At 38.0% G+C, this 20,449-nt stretch overlaps 1 protein-coding gene across 1 annotated transcript in view; it reads right to left on the minus strand.

The window, feature by feature from the left end:
• LOC145765268 (uncharacterized) overlaps window positions 1-20,449 on the minus strand; it is a 46,588-nt gene that overhangs the window by 1,044 nt on the left and 25,095 nt on the right. The window contains exons 5-23 of the mRNA XM_082577067.1: window positions 16,450-16,585; window positions 15,156-15,258; window positions 14,290-14,446; window positions 13,788-13,960; window positions 11,237-11,385; window positions 10,591-10,649; window positions 9,284-9,347; window positions 7,198-7,448; window positions 6,505-6,598; window positions 6,390-6,426; window positions 5,101-6,184; window positions 4,356-4,497; window positions 3,910-3,977; window positions 3,415-3,508; window positions 3,088-3,194; window positions 2,390-2,569; window positions 1,672-1,810; window positions 1,002-1,134; window positions 493-655 (exon numbers count right to left, since the gene is read on the minus strand). Coding sequence (XP_082433193.1) covers window positions 493-655; window positions 1,002-1,134; window positions 1,672-1,810; window positions 2,390-2,569; window positions 3,088-3,194; window positions 3,415-3,508; window positions 3,910-3,977; window positions 4,356-4,497; window positions 5,101-6,184; window positions 6,390-6,426; window positions 6,505-6,598; window positions 7,198-7,448; window positions 9,284-9,347; window positions 10,591-10,649; window positions 11,237-11,385; window positions 13,788-13,960; window positions 14,290-14,446; window positions 15,156-15,258; window positions 16,450-16,585 — 3,333 coding nt within the window. The remainder of the gene's footprint in view (window positions 1-492; window positions 656-1,001; window positions 1,135-1,671; window positions 1,811-2,389; window positions 2,570-3,087; window positions 3,195-3,414; window positions 3,509-3,909; window positions 3,978-4,355; window positions 4,498-5,100; window positions 6,185-6,389; window positions 6,427-6,504; window positions 6,599-7,197; window positions 7,449-9,283; window positions 9,348-10,590; window positions 10,650-11,236; window positions 11,386-13,787; window positions 13,961-14,289; window positions 14,447-15,155; window positions 15,259-16,449; window positions 16,586-20,449) is intronic.

Raw genomic sequence — 20,449 nt, forward strand, 5'->3', positions numbered from 1 at the left:
ACATTGGCTCCGTGGCCAAGCAGTGGGAGAAACTGTCTCGAGTTCAAAAGGTTTTCGGTTTGATCTCGTCAACAGCATGTGACTACGTTTTGGCAACATGCTGAATAGCATGCTTGAAAGTGCAAACGAAAATTCGCTTCTTCGCCTTCTTATTCACAAAAACTACAATCTTCACACCAGACATAAGCCTGGACACAACAAAAACGGGGAGCACTACGTCATAGATAGATTCTACATCATAACTGACGTCACCCACAAGGATTCATGCGATCCATCTCAATTAATGTCTCAAGTTATTTCTCCTGTGCTCATCCGGATATGAAAGACAAATTTCTATAAGCGAAATGGTGGCAACGAAATCAAACCGTAACTTTTGCATCACAGTAAGATTGCAAACTAAGATCGACTCGCATGAAGGGAATTACCGTTTACGTAAAACCAAAGGGGGTCAGTCAAATCCGGTTTTAACCTCTTTATAAACATGGGTTCTACCTGGTTAGCCAAACTATCCACAGCCCGCATCTCGGCGGTCGGAGTGATGAAGACCCTTCTATCTTCTGTCGCATCTGCATCAACCTGCTCCGTCTTTACTTGAATTGTGTGACGTTGCGGAGGAGTAACCGATATGATGTCAACTTCCTCTTCCTCTTCGGATCTAAGAAATTACGCAAAATTGTTAAGAACAGAGCAAACTCCACTTACAGCTGAACCCTACAGTGGGCGACAGCTAGCGTTGTGTCAAAAAAACTTTCCTCTGTTCCTTATAAAGAGAAACAAGTATGCGTGGCCTGGTGGACTCGTGAGAAAACGGAACAAAGCCAATACTACAGTGTGCGGTTTTACCAAACATTCGTGGAAACGAACTCAAGTTTTCGATACAAGTTACAAAATCTAGGTGAAAAATATGCGCGATCCTGTCAACCCTGTCATGACAAAACCTGTTAACGAGTGATTCCAGTAAAACCGTTTAAAAGAATGTTGAAATTTAATTTTCTTCTCACTTGGGTAATGGACGGGAGGCTGGGGTCTCCTCCAACTTCCTAATAAGCTCATCGCTGTACGTGATGGTGCTTTTCACTTCCGCCAGATCCAACTCCTCTTTCGGACTCAGATCCTCATCATCCACCTCGTATTCTGGACACAATGGGTGATAAATGATAAGAAACAGTGATGGTGTGAGACTTTGGATTTTTCAAGCGCGTGTATTCTTGATTAGAGTTTCAAAACTACAATCTACTTTCAACGAAGTATTGTGTTGTATGTTTTATCAAATTTACCCTTGGGGTGAACTGAATTTGTTTTTTCCCAAAAGTCAAAAGCAACTTTGGTTTAAAACCTCTTTCCTTGTTACAAGATGTGTCTTCAACGAAGCATAGAAAACATGTTAAAATCTATAGATTTTCCTGTCAATCAATTTTTCTCCTTGGCAAACGCGGTGGTTCGTTCGCTTTGAAAAAAATGAAAATAATTACTTCCCAGTTCAAAGTTAATGTTAGTGACAAACAATATACAAGCCTCGACCTACTTCAGTGTGGAACCGAACCACCGTTCCTGGGAACACGACTAACACGAGTAATTCTACAAACGTTACGCTGGTCGCAAAGAAACCAAAACTTGCATTTGAATAGAAGCGTGTCGCAAACGTCAAAAAATAAACACAACCCGTCGTACCATCAGTGAATATGGAATATCCTCTCAAGAGGCACCATTCCATGATGTAACGTTTTGACGGGATGGTCACTCCGCTCATGTCCGTTGTGTGATCACGAACGTATTTCAAGACTTTTTGAATCATGCATGCCCTCTGCAACTGTAAATATGTTGTGTTAGCTTAAGAAGAGTTAAATAATACGCCTCGTAGAATGTAGCCTACATTTACGAAATCAAAAACTTTATGAAAACCAAGGGGAAAAAACGGAAAGGTTGAGCTCTATAAAGTAATGAGCAAAATCACGAAAAAAAAACGGAACTTGCTGTAACAATCATTTCGCCACTTTAAATTGCAACTGCAAACGTCTTTAATTGAGAAAATAAACTTTACATGTTAATTGTTAATAAAAAGTCAGTTCTGCGATGTTTAAACCGAGTTCAATAGCGACGTTCTTGGAAATGCTTTCTCCAGTTCAAAGTTTCCAACTTTGTAACAATGGATCACATAACTCCACCCACCAAGAAGGCATCAAAACATAATGCTGTGAAAAGGTTACACATATATTGGTAACAAACTACACTGTATTCCAACGATTGTAAAATGAACCAAATAGTTGGCACAAACTAATTCTAACATACTCCAGCTAAGAAAAGTTGCCATTAGTGCTTGCTAGGAAATAAGTTGCATTAAAACAGCAGGCCATGATTCCTTTGTATGAAACAATATGCAGTCGCATACTTCGGACGCCCGTTGCTTTCCAACGTTCCACTCAAGGAAATCTGCTTCGGATTCGGCGCAAAACGGAAGATCAGTGATGTTGCGTCCTTCACGGGTGAGCGGAATGTACCGGGCCGCAAGAGGAAGAGCTTCTTTATTGATGTCTTTGACCTTCCGAGACATGATCTTGTTTCCAACAACCTGGATAAAGTCGTCACATATTTACGTTGCAAAACCGAACGTTGCGGGAAGACGTTGCCATCGAAAAGGAGGGGCGATACTGAATTTCTCTATGAAATCCACAACGTTTCCTTTGTGAACATTCCTGCCTCAATGCTGATTCTCTAAATAAATCTAAATTGACCAGATACAACAATACGGTAAGGAAACAAAACAACAGAAATAAAACCAATAAAAAGTTGATCAAAATAATTTAGCCGTCAAGAACAAAAGCGTTGGTAGTTTTAAGAACGCTAAATTGTGTTTTGTCTTGGATACAGAGGTTGCTTTCTTCAGAAAAGAGAAAGCAATTACGTAACTAGAAAAAAAGTGGTTAGCGATGACCAGGTAACGATAAAGCGCCTCAAACAGCAAATTAGTTGTTTTCTGCAACTGATTTGCTGTCTGGGGCGGTGCTGATGAGTCCTGTAGGTGCCAAAACAACGCAGTCCTTTCTCTCCACATGCTGATCGATAGTATATGCTAGCACAGGACGGCACCTTGTGAAACGGCAAGTTGTCTTGGTTGCCCCCTTTGTTGCAATTCAACACGTTGTCCAGGTTCTCGTATTTGATTGACAGCTGTGAAGGACTCTCAACAGAAGGACCTGAATAGAGTAAACCAGCCAACACAAAACGTTGAAAAATTATGAAGTTTTTTAATTGGAGACTAATGTTATAACAATATTGTAATGATGAAGGGTAAGGTTATTGATATGAAATTAGTTCAAAAGTGCGTTCAAGGTTCACTAAAACAAACAAAGCAAAACTTCTACGAGTGACACTTTACATTTTACTGGTAGCAAAACAAAGAAGTGAACAACAAACCCTTTTCTCTGTTAGAAGAGCTAGTTTCCAACCCTTTGTTCTTAGCAGCTTGTTTGAGGCGGTCTGCAGTGACCAATGCCAGCTGCTGCTTGCCCTGCGGAATTGTAGTTATACATGAAATTGTAATGTCACTAACTTTCAAATATGTGACTTTCAATATAGAAGACGACACAAATATACACGCTTATATTGGTCAGAGACTGAATTACGGTAAAAAAAATAATGGATTTTAACCTATAAGAAGTATTGAAAAGGAGTATTCGGACAAAAACATGGAGTTAAAATTGAGATAATGTTAATGGTTTTACAAACCTTGAATCGTGAACATGCTCTCTGTACATTCATTCTAATTATATCAGTCAAACACACCACGACCTAAAAAACTAAATAAAAATTTCGGATTGTCTTTCGTCTACTACTCAAATTTCCATCACAGTCGAGTCATAAAACTGATTTTCAAAACAGTATCTTAAACGCGAATTGACGTCGATTTACCTGCTTATTAATTACAGTTGTCAAGACAAACTGCTGTTGGCTTTTGTCGTCCATAGAAGCTTGAGCACCTGAAGAAAATTGTTAGTTAGCTTGTATCACTTCATATCAAGAAACAGCCTCGCAAAGCAGCAGAAACATTTGGAGACTGAGTACGCAAAATTTAAGACTGTGAAAGCTTTTCGTGAAAGCTGCGGTCGTGAAAGCTGTGACATTTGATGAGGTCTACTGATACAAGCCGTCACTGGAGTCAATGAGAATCTTCCAAGGATGAGGGGCAGCTATACTGAATCTCAATCAAACAGCAATGAGAATATTGTTTACTGTAACGTTTTCTTCTCAAGAAAAACACAACAGCTTTCCGCTAGGATCAAATCTCCCAAAACAGTACACAGCTGGGTATTAGCGTAACTGGTTCTTTAAAACCTTGCGTTCTACTACCAACTTACCACTGGACTTTTCAATTTTGATCTGCATAGGCTTATTCAACTGAACGCCAGCACCCATCAGCGCGGTTTGCAAGGCTTGGAAACTAAGCATCTGTTGCGGCGACAACTGCTTGCCTTGTTTCGTGCCGCCGGTGGAGGCATGCTGTAAATCAAAATTGTTTGAAAATGACAAACTTATCTTTCGGCAGATAATACAGTACTTTGAAACAACTCAAGAAATTTGTGACACGTCGGCTGCATAGCCTGGTATGGCACGCCGGTTCAACACCCCTTAAGAGCATGCGCATTTGACAGAACATCTAAACGCATGCCTAAAGGTAGACACGATTGGCTTCCTTACCTTCCAGTCCACTTAATCTAAATTTTCAACCATCAGCGTAACCCTGGAAGCCTGGATGCAACCAGAGTGACAATGGTGTTTGAGAAACACAATAGGCTGTGAGTTGAGAAAATATAGGCAATCGTGTAACTGATACTTTTCGCCATCCCACAAGAAAGTCGAGATACGCGCCGCCGGATCAGGGATGGCCACATGAATATAATCAGGAGATGATCATTTGATCATCTACACTTCCGTAAGTACAGGCAGTTAAATTTGACTAAGATTAACCAGTTTTAGAAACTTTGGAGCATTGTAGGTGCAAATCGAAGATACAATGAACACGAGACATAAAATACGTTCTCTTTACATGGAATAGAATACAGCAGATGTCAGAGCAACGCAATTGCAAACTACGATACTGACCTTGTTATCATTGACTTGGGAACTTTGTGGTTTCGATGCTGGTGAGACTTGACTGGTCATTGAGCTGGATGAGGAAGAGCTGCATGGTTTTGGGGTCACTGGAGTTTGGTCTTGAGTGGGAGGCGTTTGGTTCACGACAATTAGACCTTTTTTAGTGTTTTTTAAAACGTACGATTTTGCTTTATGTGGTTTTGCTACGGGCGCTGGATTTTGTCTTTCGGTTTTGGTTGGTTTTAATTTGGTAGAAGGTAGAACGGTGGCTCCGGAAGAACTTAAATGAAGATATACTTCTTTGGTCAATGGTTGAGTGGCGGAAGACTGCACTTTAGCTCCAGGAACAGATAGAGTCATTTTACCGGTGGAAGTGATCGCAGAAGTTTGGATTGAGTCACCCGAACAAGTGACTTGTTCACTGATAGAAATCAGTTTTGGTAAATTTCGTCCGCTTGTTTCTGGCTGCTTTTCGTTTTCTAGTGCAGAAGGGCTCACTTTGCGTTGTTTTTCCGGTACAACGTTATATACTACTGGGGCTTTCGGATTTGATGACGTATTATCTAAAGTCCGCTTTCGACTCACTACACGAAAGCGTTGGCTTTTTGTTTTCTTCGATATCGGAGTGATGACGGTGACATTCCCTTTGCTGGTCTGGGAAAATTTTTGTGAGGAAATCTCAGATAACGATCTGGGTCTCAAAACAACCACAGCGGGAGATGCTTGTCCTGTGGGTTTATTCTGATTCGTAGTTGAAGTGGAACTGTTGGGAGTCGCTTTCTTCAAATAGACAACTTTTCTTCCAAGTAGTGGTGGTTCAGCTGCATCCGCTGAGAAGGATCGGAGTCTCGGGGAAAGAGTTTGCTCATTGTTGGAGAATTTATCTTCTGGAGGAGACAAAGATTTAACACCACAACTATTTTTAACATGTGCTGTTGTGACAAAGGTAGAAGAAGATTTTTCAGTATCAGGAGTGGGTTCAACTGGGGATGAAAGATTGTCGTTTACAGATGATGAGATCTTTCCACCACTTGGAAGCGATCCTTCTGATGGCTTTTCAGAAATTTCTTCTAAAATTTCGGCCTCTATTGTACTGAAAAGAGTAAAAAAATCAAATTATTAAAATTGCAACTGTTAACAACAATGCTGGTATTAAAACTAATTTTTGCAAGAAGTCGAGTTTCTCTTTTTGTAATCTGTGCTTATGTTACTGAGCAAATGCGGGATATTAAGAAAACAGTGATTTAAAACGTCAGTGCTAATCATAAAAAGTGACGTAGCCTATAAAACTTCCACACCTGTCTTGGTTTGTGAAAGGGACCTTTTCATTCTCATCTGAAACAATAAAATTTAGTGTTTTAAGTTTGTTCTATACTATAGGTTTTTTTCTTAAATTTTGTATGTACAAATCACCATTTTTTTGAGGGAGCATGGAGACGCCTAATTCTTCTGAGCAATCTTCCTCCAGGTCATCGTCAGAACAGAGCAATCTCAGTGCCAATGACTTCTGAAAAAGAGGATTTTTTAGGAAGAGCTTTTCAACAAAATCATCATAAGCTTGATCTTGTAAGAATATCTCGTTCAAAAATATCTCAGCGCTAGTGGTTTCTAAAAAACAACACATTTGACGAAGTTTCGGAAACAGCGTTCAACAAAAATCATCATAGGTATGCCGCCAAAAACTTTTCAAGAAGGTTTTCTCAGTTTCAGATCCAACTGCCTTGTTCTAGGGCCAAACGAGTTGGATTAAAAGATCCTGGCCACCCTCACCCTCGGTAACGGGGACATCACCGGATTAAAACTGGACTACTACTACTACGTTCACATTAAGCAAAGGGGCAACACTGGTTTTGAATAAACCTGTTAAACCACAAAATACAAGCCGCTAGATAAATATGAACGAGGAAGGATTACCAGCTATCTTCCCTGACTAACCAAGGACCCTACAGAAATTGAAATAATTTTTGAAACAGCAATTAGTCACTACTGGTACTGGTTTAATTGCATGTGAAGGCAGATATTTAACCACTCGGTATCACAAAACTGTTTGCAATCACACATTGTTTTAATCAAAGTCGGAGTGATTCTTTTCTTTCACGTAAATACCTCTTTTAATGCACCATCTTTTTCAATAATACAGCAGCTGTCTCCTCTGCGTCTTCTGCGCTTTTTCTCCGTGGATCCTCCTGGTCCAAGAGAAGAGCTTTTCTCTTCCTCAACCACTTCACATTCAGAAGTTGCCTCTTCAACTTGATCCATTTCGTTAACAATCTCTTTCACACAAACTGCTTCCTCCACGGATTTCAAAATATCATTGATGAGATCTTTTACCGCCTCGTTTAGGTGGTTCTGAGGATCTGAACAGAAACAAACTTGTACTACAAGGAGTGGGCATCCAATAGCGCTTCTCTGATCAAACAAGCTTATTATTATTATTATTATTATTAGTATTATTATTAACATTCTTATTTATTCTTATTTTCTTATTCTTATTATTATTCTTAAAGTGCCCCTGACAGGTTGGATCCAAGTATAGTAACTTTTGAAAGCATTTCCTAGCGCAGAAATACACTAAGCGAACTTTTTAATCTTAACCTCGTAGCTCGACTGGTTAGGGCGTAATTTAATCAAACGACTGCTCCGCAGCGCCACCACAGGCGAAACTCCATATTTCACTGCTCTGGGATGACTTTGGTGGTATTACGTCATCCTAAGTGGACGTCGTTAGCAACGGATAAAACAAACGCTTCTTAGATGTAATTGGTGGATCACAGTTTGGTCGGAGTTGGTACAAGCGTTTGCTTTTTTCGAAGATTTATTGTTTTTTGCAGTTTAATAAAACTGTACTGGATACGTTCCTACAAAACCTAAAATATACTTGAAGTGAAAAATGAAGAAATCGTACGAATCATCATTCATAATATTTAATTCATCATCACTATCCAAAAATAAATAAAAGTTCTCTCTTTCTCTCATAATGTGCCTTCAGTTGGCCATTGAAATCCTGTGTAACGGCCATCTGGATCTGGAAAATTGTTTCGGATTCGCCAAACAATGCATGACGGTATCACAATCCGATTGTTGCTTCCGAGAGCATCACCTTTTAGTATACACTCCAACACATGCCTGTAGGCATTTTTACTTGAGTGGTATTAACAAAATCATCTTCAGTGAAGTGAACATATACGACTAGTTTTGTATGGCCCATCCCACTTTCGAACACTTGAAGAAAACTTTGACCATTTTCTTCTCAGTACTTTGTTTTGTGGGAAAGTGGGAAAAGAAAGCACACGGTCTTTGTCACTGACAATGTCACATAAACAGCAATTTGTAGGCATTGCCTCAACCATAAATTAAAGGTACTGTTTGTGAGATACTGTTGTTACACTGCAAATGGCTATAGCCAGATTAGGACAATAAAAAAGTATGAAAATTGTAGCCCTATGAAACTGCAATTTCAATTGAATTGAGATGCTGTTTGATAAAAGTAAACTCAACCTATTTGATCGAAACCTGATAGTAATAATAAGTTCACTTTTTCATTTCGGTAATTCTTAATTTGCACATGCTTTAGACCAACAGAGCCACACACATTCACGATTTGCAGTAGCCGTACCATACTTTACCAAGTCATCACAGAGAAAGAATGTATCCTTCCCGCTTACTGTGACGACACAGTGGTGTTGCCGTTTTTATTTTCGCAACTGAATGAGTGCCAGATTCGCCGATGTCAACGAAAGTTTGCAAGCGTGTAACTTAGTAGCCTGTTGATATTTTTTACGATTTGCAGGTCAGGGAAGTTTGTTAGTGTCATCTTTTTGGTATCTTGGGTAAATTTAGCGAATTTATTTACCTGTCAGAGGCACTTTAAGCTTATTATTCTTATGAATTCGGTCGACTTTATGTTGTCAATTTGATGCTGATGAGACACAAAAGCCGAAAAAAACATATCGCTTATTTCAGTCGAATGTACAATGCACATACGGTCTTACAACCACAAAGATGCTTTTATTTGGTGAAGTTTTTTTTTTTAAACACTCAAAATGCTGCGAGCACAGTAAGAAGAAAATGATCTTTAATTTGCAGTTGTGAAAAGGTGACACAGACGCCAAAGTTGAAAATACGTGAAATACTACACTATGCTTTTTCTTTATGGCATATAAAATTATAAAATGAACAAAATAATGCCAACCTTCTTTTGCCTTGATATCTGCAGTAACTTGCATCTTGCCAGGTGGCGTGCTGTCATTATCGGGCTACAAAAATGGTAAAACTATCGTTAGCTCCAAAACTGGATCAAAAAAGACATTCACAAGCGCCATAGGCTTGAGACGTTTAGATCATTTATTTAAAGGCGGGTGTAGCTTCAGCATTTAAGCAGAACTGTTGCATGTAATAAACATAAAGTTTCGAAAATAAGCATAAGTTCTTTAAATTTAATAACAAGCTTTCCTGGTACAGTATAAGTTTGCATTAGGGTTTCTGCGTTATCGGGTTGGCGTCCTATGCTGGTTAAAAAGAAGCAGCGAATGTTATGACAAGCCTGAAAGGACCGAAAAACCAAAATATAAAAATAAAAGAAAATGAAGAGGTGTATCAGCAAAAATCTATAGGATTGACTCATGATACAAGAGAAGGATCCACAGAGAATACAAACTGATATGCATAAATCAACAAGTGAATAAAAAAATAACTGTAACCTCTCAAGTACATGTAGCTCCACATTATCTTTAAAGAGGGAAAAAAAGAGTTAAAAGTTATGCAAATTTCACTTTTTGTGGCGCTACATGTACTTGAGATGTTACTGTTATTTTTTTATTCACACAGATTGAACCTACGAAATACAATAGTATTGAATCAGACTGAGCCAAAGATTCATATATGTGTGGAATGTTCAACTAACTGCAAAGCGAAAAGTGCGTTGAATAAAAGTGTTGCCAGAGGGTTTTTTATGCTTTTTAAAAGATATTGTTTTGCAGTTGCGGTGACCCAAAACTTGCTCGTGAAAAAGTATTTCAAAATTAAGCAAAACCGATTTTTATTCATTTATCAAACCACCTTAGTTCTTGCAAATTTAACCTGAAAATTTAACCTTTTTATAACCTGAAAAAAGTACAGGCTTTAACAGTTGAAATATGAATCTATATATTCCTGAGGTTCACTTTACGTTTTTCCAAGTTTTCAATGGCTTAGTAATCTATTTTCCACAGTAAATCTGCAAGTTCTTTTTACTGTAGTTTAAGTTTTGTAGATAAATTTTACACTTTGGAAGATGACATAATTACGAATGGCTTGAGAACAATTTTTTGCAGCTTTAAACTATTGATTTACTAGTTTTTAAACAGGCAAGATTTGAGCGACCACTACTTTGAAATATAATTTTGATACAAAGTTGGAAAATGTCTGGCAGCACTTTTGTTAAACACAACCTTCTCTTGGCAGGTAGTTGGACATACTGTACTTTTACGAACCCTTACATTGAGCATCTACCCAACTTACTTCTACGGGTGCAGTTTCATCTTCAATGTTCTTCTCATAAGATATTTTCCTTTTTGCATCTACAACCAAAATGTACAAAATGAAACGATAACGCCATTCTAGTACTGACGTCGTAATTAATCGTGAGCAATGTCTTCGGAATGAAAAAAACTGTTTGGACACTCGACTGTAGCAGCAGAAACGATAAAAATGCCGCAGAACCTCACTACATCCTGCAAATAAAACTTGTAAATTTTCAAATATTTTGGCAAAGAAAACGCTCGTCTTTGGACATTAAATGACATTTCTACATTGCTTACACTCAGTTGCAATTGGCCATTCCACCTAATATCGTGACGAACAATAATAATAAACCATCCTGGAAGTAACTTGCTTTAACTTTTGAAGGCATCCTCACGTGTGTAGGCTGACTTGATTCATGCGATTACTAATCAGAAAACTACAGTTCACTTTTGAGTGCCAGCTACGTGGCCAAGTTGGGAGACAGTCGGTTCAATTCTCACTAGGGGTACACGATTGTGTTTTGGCAAGGTACTTAATTACAAGGTCAAAGACGGACTTGACCTTAAGGAAGTTTTTATCCACTTAGATATAAACTTGGATAGAACAAACACATTACTAAATTACTAATAACGCATGTTATTACCAAACTCATCATCAGTGCGTGCTTCAGGAACATAACCCATCAATGGTTGATCGTTCAAGAGATTCTCCACATGAAGACCAAACGTGCTTTGGTCCAACTCAACTTCACACACAGTCTCGGCTCCGATGGTCTGTAGTCCTGTGTACGTGCTGAAGAGATTGGTTGCACAATGACAGTGTTTGTTTAACAAATCATGGGCTGTTGTAAGGTTTTTGAATTGAAACGATTAACTCAAGAAGTGACATATTTGATTCAGTCGTCCAAGATAGTCTCTTATGTTATAAAGAGTTTTTATGCTACATGCAAATTCCTAAAGGTCCACCAAGATACGGCCTTATATGTCGCATTTTAGAAGCAAAAATTAAGAGGCTGATTGATGCATTTCGTTTTCCATACAAAAATGTGTTTTATAACCCTTCTAACGTTAAGATTTTTTGAGGGGGGCATTTGCTGAATATTTCCACAACAAAAAAATCTGCAATATTGCTTCAACGATATAACAATTCAAAAATCTTGGTTAAACTCGCACCAAAGTCGCCATTGTTGTGTCCTCGAATAACACTTTCAAGTATTATTCGTGATACTTGAAAGTATTATTGAGCAAGTTTAATGATAGTCAAAAAGAAAAGGTTTGTCATTTATTTTACTTAGCTAAGAAATAGGAATTCAATTTTAACATATTACAATTTAAGTTTGCTGCTAGTTAGTTTTTGCTGCTTGGTTAATTGAGAGATGCAGAATACCGTTGAACTTTCAGAGCTTGTTCATTTCACAATAACACATTAAATAATTTCTATCAAGTCTTCTTGTGATAATATCATAGCATACTAGCCTATAGTTTATACTGTAGAAAGTATGGAAGACAGTTATGTTATGATATGTACTGTACACTACTGCACTGTAGTTCAAGATGATCATTTGATTGCACAAGTCTTGCAGAGAGTGATGAAAGATGACAAACAGTTTGAAATATTGGCAGATGCATAGTTCATAGGCTAACATTCTGCAAATTGCATTTATAGTTTAAATTTTTTGCTGCTGAAGTAATACGATATAGCATTTAACTTAGATATCAAATGGTAAATAAATGTGTTGTTTACGGATGCAAGTCTTGTTATGACACAGGCGAAAATGTTGCATTATTTCGTTCTCTTTTCTTCAACAATGTCCAAGCATACCAATTCGTGCTGCTGCCCAGTTTATTTTGCGTACCCAATGCAACAATGCTTGTTTTACCTGCGCTGCTCACTCTTCTTGGGGCAATCAGTTAGCACAAAAAATCGTCATCAACATATTTTTTAACAATTAACAAAACATTGTTAATAGTTCTATAAGAAAAGAAGCTGTAATAGCATTTAAAAAGTGGCAAAGAACGAAAGACTTATAAATGTGAGGCGGTGGGATAGCGCAGCTGGCAAGGCGCTCGCTTTCCAATTATGCAATCCCGGTTCGACTCCCGGCTTATGCTGGTTGTTGACAAACACCGCTCACCTCTAGCCAGGGTGTAATAAATTGGGTGGGTGTAGTTGCTGAAGTAAAGGCTGCCGAGAGAAAGGAACTGGCCACCTTACTCTGGTTATTGCCGAAGGCTTTGTATACTGAGAACTTTATCTTCTCATCCCCCGATTCTTGGATTCAAGTGTGGGACTCAATCACCTTTACTTTTTTTTTGTCCCATCTCGTGTTATTCTCCTGTTCTAATAAGAGCGGTTGGCACTATATATAAGACGAATCCCCCCAATCTAAATTTTCCAATTGATTTTGATATCTTCCCAATTAGTACGATTTGATAGATTATGTCAAGCATGCATAGATATTTTGTAAAAGTGGTGAAAAACGTCTTACCCAAGGATGCAACCTCGTGACTTAAAATGAGCAGAACTAAAAACATTCAGTCTTTAAAGTATTGTCTGTTGTAAAAAGAGATGCTTTAATACCCTTTTTGGCCATTGATCATTATTCTATATTTCAGTGTTCATTTCAATGCGAAATCATCATTTGTGCTTTTGGTGTTTTTGATTTACAGTGCAAAGATGTATCAAAAAATTAATAACGTAGGATTTTTGGATAAACACTATGAAACTGTTAGGCTTGGTCGTTTGTGGCATTTTCCATCCTATCACAACAAAGAGAGGGAGGAATTATATTTAGAACTTGTACTTGAAAGTGTTATCCGAGGACACAACAACGGCGACTTTGGTGCGAGTTTAACCAAGATCTTTGAATTGTTATATCATTAAAGCAATATTGCAGATTTTTTTGTTGTGGAAATATTCAGCAAATGGCTCCCTCAACAAATCTTAACGTTTGAAGGGTTATAAAACACATTTTTGTATGGAAAACGAAATGCATCAATCAGCCTCTTAATTTTTGCCTCTAAAATGCGACATATAAGGCCGTATCTTAAGTAGGCCATGGGTCCACATGATGTAACTAAAAGTAGTAAAAACTTTCTCCTCAATTTCACTTTGCTAAGCTGCCGACGTTTCTTGGCTTATATATTCCTAACCAAGAAATGAAATAATTAAAAAATCTGTTTAAGTCAACCCACCGGTCCAAACGCAATTGATGTATGATGTCGACCCGTCTGTTTCGGGGGTCGCAAAAATGGAGCTGAACCCGAATGGGAAACTCACCCCAACCCCGTCTGGTCAAGTGAAAAGGGGTTTCAGTGACCTCAACCAAATCATTGGGTCGGTAACTAGGGTGCAGAAAAAACCAAACCTGAAAGAGATGAGGTCAGTTTGTACAATTTGTTGCTACGTCAATGTTATTCACTGTCACCATAGCAAGCGAGACTGTAAAAGCTGTAAAAAATCGTCAAGTAGTTTTCTTCAATTGTCAATTTGTCAAGAGGAATTTCGATTTAATGAAAATCAGTTTTAAAAGTTTTTAGAAATCTCTAACAAACATATTTCAAATATTGGAATGCTTATCTTGCAAAGTCTCTTCTAATTTTTAGAGCCAAACAGGTAAAATAAATAATGATACCAATGGAGACAGCACGGCACCGGTTACAGAAAAAAAATGTGAAAACTGCTTTAATCAACGACCTTCCTCACGAAGTGGTCTATCCTTGGTTCCTCCGCAGAGCCACGCACGTAGACCATCCACTTGTGGGTTGATTTGTCGATCCCTTCGCGTTTATCCGGAGGAATATACTTGGAAACGTTTCCGACAATTATCCTCTTTTTTATACGATGACGGCCCCTGAGATCGAGCACGTCAATTTTCAACGGACAAAAAAAGATCAAAAATATTCAAGACTGAAGATACATTGGTTCTGAGCAAAGTACAATGTGTCTACTTATTGTAAGAGAAAGTAAGAGAATTACTGACTGAAATTTTACTCCGTATTGTCTACAGAGAAAAATGATAAAAATGTATGATACTTAAACTAGAAAGTATATTTTCTATAATGAAAAGTTGTAAGAAATGAAAACTTTCTTCACAAAACCATGGCCTATAATAAATCTGATGTCTTTGTATGCTGCAGTTTCATATTATGTAAATAATGAATGGAGTTAACGGAGGCGAAATAAGATGACTACAGTGGCTATACCAGTTGCTCAAATACATATGGATATGCACTGCAGTAGTAAAGCATATAGAGATGCGTGGTCGAGTGAAAAAAATGACTGTACGACGCTCGAAAGAAACGTCGGTTCGAGACCTCTCCAGAACACGCGACTGTATAGTTGCAAGCACTTAATGGCACGATAAAGTAATGGGAGTAGCTGACTCGACCCTCTACTGCTCCCTGTTGTGTAGAATCTGTAGCGGCACTGTGCTGTACGTTGACGCAAATAGGCGCAAACTAAAACATTCTAACGAGTATATCAGTGCTCGGCTCTAACATTGCGGTATTAAATATCTAGATAACCTAGTTTGTAAAGTATTGAGTAACAACATATTCTACCCGAGGTTATCTTGAGAAAAATTGGATTTCGCTTCATTTGCGTCTTCATCCAACGGGTCAGTATCGGTTATTTTACTGATGCCTTCCAAGTCTTTGTGGTTAGCTATAAAACAAATCATGTAAATCAACTTAAAACAGCAAAAACGTGAAGTATCTTGTACCATAGTGACTTCAATAAATACAGTAATTCTTCAACGTGGTACGTGGCTGCAATGACAGTACAGTAGTGAAGTTTTAAGTAAAAGTTATGACTCAAGTTTAGATAGCACAAGGCAGGCAAAGCAACAAAGGATTTCAATCACCACGTTACGTGGTTGCAAATGCAAGAGATGCAAAGTCGGGTTTGTCTTGAACTGAGACAATGTTTTAATAATGCAAGGAGATACGTAAAAGTTCCATCAGTTGCGATTATAAATCCCATCACAAACCTGCCTTCAAAAGTGAAATTTTATTGTATTTATTACTTTTACCGATCTCTTTGGTTTGCAACATATACTTGTTGAACCATAGGCATACGAAGCCGAGCAACGTTATCAAGTTTAACATATTAAAGATTATTATATTTACAAAAACACAAAACTACGCAACAATTAAATATCGAACGTTTTCGACATCACAAGATGTCCTCTTCAGGAATAATATACATACAACTTAACTACATCTGAATAAATACAATGGTTAACTAAATGTATAAACAGGAAAAGACAAAAACTGCACAGTACTTCTGACTAGCTCAAACTCAACGATATAAGCTCCACGAGAATCAAAGGTAACTGCATCAAAAGGTGTTAAACAGATCACATGATATGGTAGAAAGGCAAGGTGCGAAAAAACTAATTTCTATTTTTTTCTGCACGATTTGAACGTTTAGCGACGTTAAAACGATGTAAAAGCGGCAATAATAATTAGGCTACGGTTCCCGATAATTTTCAAAAAAAAATTCAAAAAATTTCCAAATAGGGAACTCTCCGAAAAAGGCTGTCTCCGAATAGGGAACTCTCCGAATCGGACTCTCTGAATCGGACTCACTGAATAGTAGCAGACCCGTACGATTCAACCTTCGTACGACTCCGTCAAACGTTACAAAACATTTCTAATGTATTGAGGAGTGCTTTTCAAAATCCACATCAAGGGCCTAATTTGTTACAAAAAGCTTGCTAGAATGATAGCTACATGATGAATTCTTGCTGATGCTCGAGCTACAAGACAAATGCATGATGGCTACAGGGCGGGACGCGGAGACAAGACGTTATTACGTAATTCCCAAGTCCTAAACCCTGCTTTCAATACATACTCGGTCGGTCGATGGCATCACTGGCTGCTGGCTGGAATGGAGTGTGCGGGACTTCCGCATCATTCTCGGTTTGAACGACAGGTTTGGGTGGGGCATTCTTGCTAAGTACAGACGTTGCTGCTTTCCTTAGAACGTTCTGGAATGATAAACACCGGTGGTAAATGGTTATATTATATTTTGAAACAACACTGCTTAAATTTTTAAGTGAGTTTCAAAATAGCAGATCAAGTTTTAGCTCAAAACACCTGAATTGGTCTCTTAATTGACTTTAAAATATTCTTAATAGCAATATGAGTAACAAATTGCAACGAGATCAGAATAATAGCAAGTACAAAAAATAGTGATGTACGGTACGCCTTCATACCTACTCTAGATTTAGACTAGTGCGATGGAGAAAAGGTGTAAGAGCGACTTTAAATAAGTACAAAAAGTGATTGTACTTTTGGTGCTTTAGTTTAACTTTCACCGTTACACTGCACAGCAAAGGGTCTATCTTTTTACCGAAAGCAAAAGTATCGACCCAGATTACACTAAAACGCTACCAGAAAGCAGTCAATCATTGGTCATAAAATACAGTACATAGACGTTCTTTACCATTTTGTGAAAGATGGTGCTTTTGTATGAAATGGGCCCTTAGGTCTATCTTTTCACCCCCTCCATATTATTTTATGGACCAATACACTCCTGAAACTACTTTTTCAGAAATTGCGTTTTTAGTGAAAACTTCAATGAAGGGAATGTTCTTGCAGTAACCACTAACCAGCCTGTTACAATACGGAATTGGTCGCAACAAGTACAGAAAAATTAGCTTCAAAAAGGTGTGGTGATCCGAACACAATTAGATATCGGATAGATATTCAGTTTTGCTGTTTAAAATGCCTAAAAATAACCAAGGGAGGCACACCCCTTGTCCAAGAAACACTGGGCTCTGAACTGCCAGTATCTCCCCACATACACACAAAACGTTCCTCGTTGCAGCATGAGTGAAATAAAGATTAAAATGCTTTAGCATTGCATACGATTGTCAGCCGCTATTAAGTTTATGCTGAATCAATGCGTTTTCCTGTTCATTTCCTGTCAAAACAAAGCTTTTTAACATCCAAGCTGGTTTCCTGTGACAGTGATACGACCAGGAGTTACCGTATGGTACTCAGAACATGCTTTTCCGATTCACATCTCATCGCTTACAAACATGTGCCGTATATTCCAAACAATTCTCAGATTATGAGTATTCAAAGAAAGTTATATTAGCAGAAGACATGATCAAACATGGGTGTTTTGCGTACATTATGTTCCTATACTAAGATTTTTAAAAAGACAGATTAGGAGAGCTTGAGCATCAGAAAATAATGCATTTTCTCATACTACGTCGTTTCACTGCTATATTGACTGCAAACATGCATTGGCAATAGTGCTACACATGGCAGACAGTTTCAGTGCAGATCTAGCAGATGTACAGCGCAGCAGCAGATTTTTTTACTAACTGAAATTCCTACCTCAATGCTCGAACCAAACAGGAACAAAATTCAGCGCCAATTAAGCAGTTGAGATATGTGCAAAAAAAATCCGTTACTTATGACTAGGGCAGCCAAAAGTCAGTACAGTCAAATTTTTTCTGCCTTGTTCAAAGTTTATAAAACGTCCATAAACTAAATTTCAGGCTAACACGAAGAGAGGCTTCAAAGTTATTAAATAAAAAAAAAGTCATAGGCATACGAAGCCGAGCAACGTGATCAAGTTTAACATCTTCAAATTTATTACATTACAGAAACACAAAACTACGCAACAAATTAAGTATCGAACGTTTTCGACATCACAAGATGTCCTCTTCAGGAATAATATACATACAACTTAACTACATCTGAATCAAATACAATAGTTAACTAAATCTATAAACAGGAAAATACAAAAACTGCACAGTACTTCTGACTAGCTCAAACTCAACGATATAAGCTCCACGAGAATTAAAGGTAACTGCATCAAAAGGTGTTGAACAGATCACATGATATGGTAGAAAGGCAAGGTGCGAAAAAACTAATTTTAAAATACAGAGAGCAAGAAAGACGAGCCGCAAGCATACAATTGTCTGTTCAAAAGTGGATTGTGACGTTTTATGTACCTTTGATTCTCGTGGAGCTTATATCGTTGATTCTCGTGGAGCTTATATCGTTGAGTTTGAGCTAGTCGGAAGTACTATGCAGTTTTTGTATTTTCCTGTTTATACATTTAGTTAACCATTGTATTTTATTCAGATGTAGTTAAGTTGTATGTATATTATTCCTGAAGAGGACATCTTGTGATGTCGAAAACGTTCAATACTTAATTTGTTGGGTAGTTTTGTGTTTCTGTAAGTGTAATGTAATAAACTTGAAGATGTTAAACTTGATCACGTTGCTCGGCTTCGTATGCCTATGGTTCAACAAGACAACCTCTCTACTGAAGCTTTAAAAAAAAAAGTCAAATTTCATGGTTAGGTCAAAATTTTCTTTTAACGTAGTTTTTCTTCTCTCTATTGATGTTTTATTAAAGCTACACAGATTTTGATTTTTTGTTGCAATTTCTGTTGCTATTCTGACGTAATGATCCATTTGTTGCAATTTCTGAGGTAATAATCTTGTTTCGCCCACTACTGACGACTGAAAATTTAAGTGGGCTAGGCGTGGAAGGCAGGTAACATGGTCTTTGTTCTTGGTTAGGTGAATGCTCAAACCATTATACATATAGTATTGAGTTTTAGCTTCCTGATGTTCTCAAATTTGTCTTTAGCTAGCCTATAATTATGCCTAAGCAGTGGCGTATCCTGGTTGATTTCCATAGGCATGCAATGGAAGGAGGATCATAGCCAGTGCAGGGGGGTCTGGGGGCATGCCATCCCAGGAAAATTTTGCAAATTTGCTTTAGATTTTATGGCTTTCTTGCAATCTGAGCCTTAGCCTACTTAGCTGATAATTGCTTGAGCGGTTTTGCAAAAAATGAGTTTTGGAACGCATCATGAATCCAATGTCTTAATTTTACACCTTTATCCTGCATTGCACGAAAGCGGACTTGAAGCGCTATGCAGCGGTACGCGTATGGCCTTCAGCATACAACCGACCCGTTTTCTTGATGATCTTTCTGTACTATTACTCCAATTATATATTGCATCCAGTAGCCTACACCATCCCATGTGGGGGCACCTTGACTTAGATAACCGCATGGTTTTTTCGGTGCCTCCATGGTGTAGTTTCCATATCAAAAAAGCGATTTGTTATATCTCCTGATGTGTACATTGAAAATGAATGTGGAGCTATGCCGACATAAACTTGATTGATTGATCTTTTAAACTACTGTGCTTAGGTCTCAAGTATATCATACTACTGACACTGTATCTACAGTAGAAAACCGCAAGGACTTAAACTATGAAGACCAAAAGAAAAAAGGCCAAACAAATGTCAATCGGAAAACTAAAAATGACCAAGCGACCAAATAGTCCAGCCAAGCACTTTTTAAAAACCCCAAATTTCTGAAATTTGGCCAATCTGGCAACTCTGTCTCGAGATCGTGACTTTTGTTTTGCATGCAATTTCAAATCTGCATGCCTTGGTTCCATTTGCGCCACGCTGTTGTAAAAGAGCGGCGAATAGGCAAATTGTATTATCAACGCATGCTGAGCTCGTCTCAGCATGCAGAGTTGCCAGGGTCAGCAAAGTTTCCAAATTTTGAAAACGAACAGTTGTTTCGAATATTGAAATTAAGAGAGCGAGGTGGTTCTGCTATTAACATTTTCAATTTCTACGCATAAATTTGTTGTTTCTGAAAGATTTCTGATTTCATCAGAATTGTAAGGCATGCAGTGCATGCCTTGCATGCATGGAGAATACGCCACTGTGCCTAAGGTTAAACAATCAAATTCTTCTAAAGTTTGTAGTACACTGCTTGATTATTTGGCTAATTTGTTTGTATCCAACAGGAAATAATATATGGCCTTACCGCCTATAGCATCACATGAAGCTCAATCTGT

Source organism: Aplidium turbinatum, chromosome 2, assembly GCF_918807975.1.
Source record: "Aplidium turbinatum chromosome 2, kaAplTurb1.1, whole genome shotgun sequence".
Lineage (NCBI taxonomy): Eukaryota > Metazoa > Chordata > Ascidiacea > Aplousobranchia > Polyclinidae > Aplidium > Aplidium turbinatum.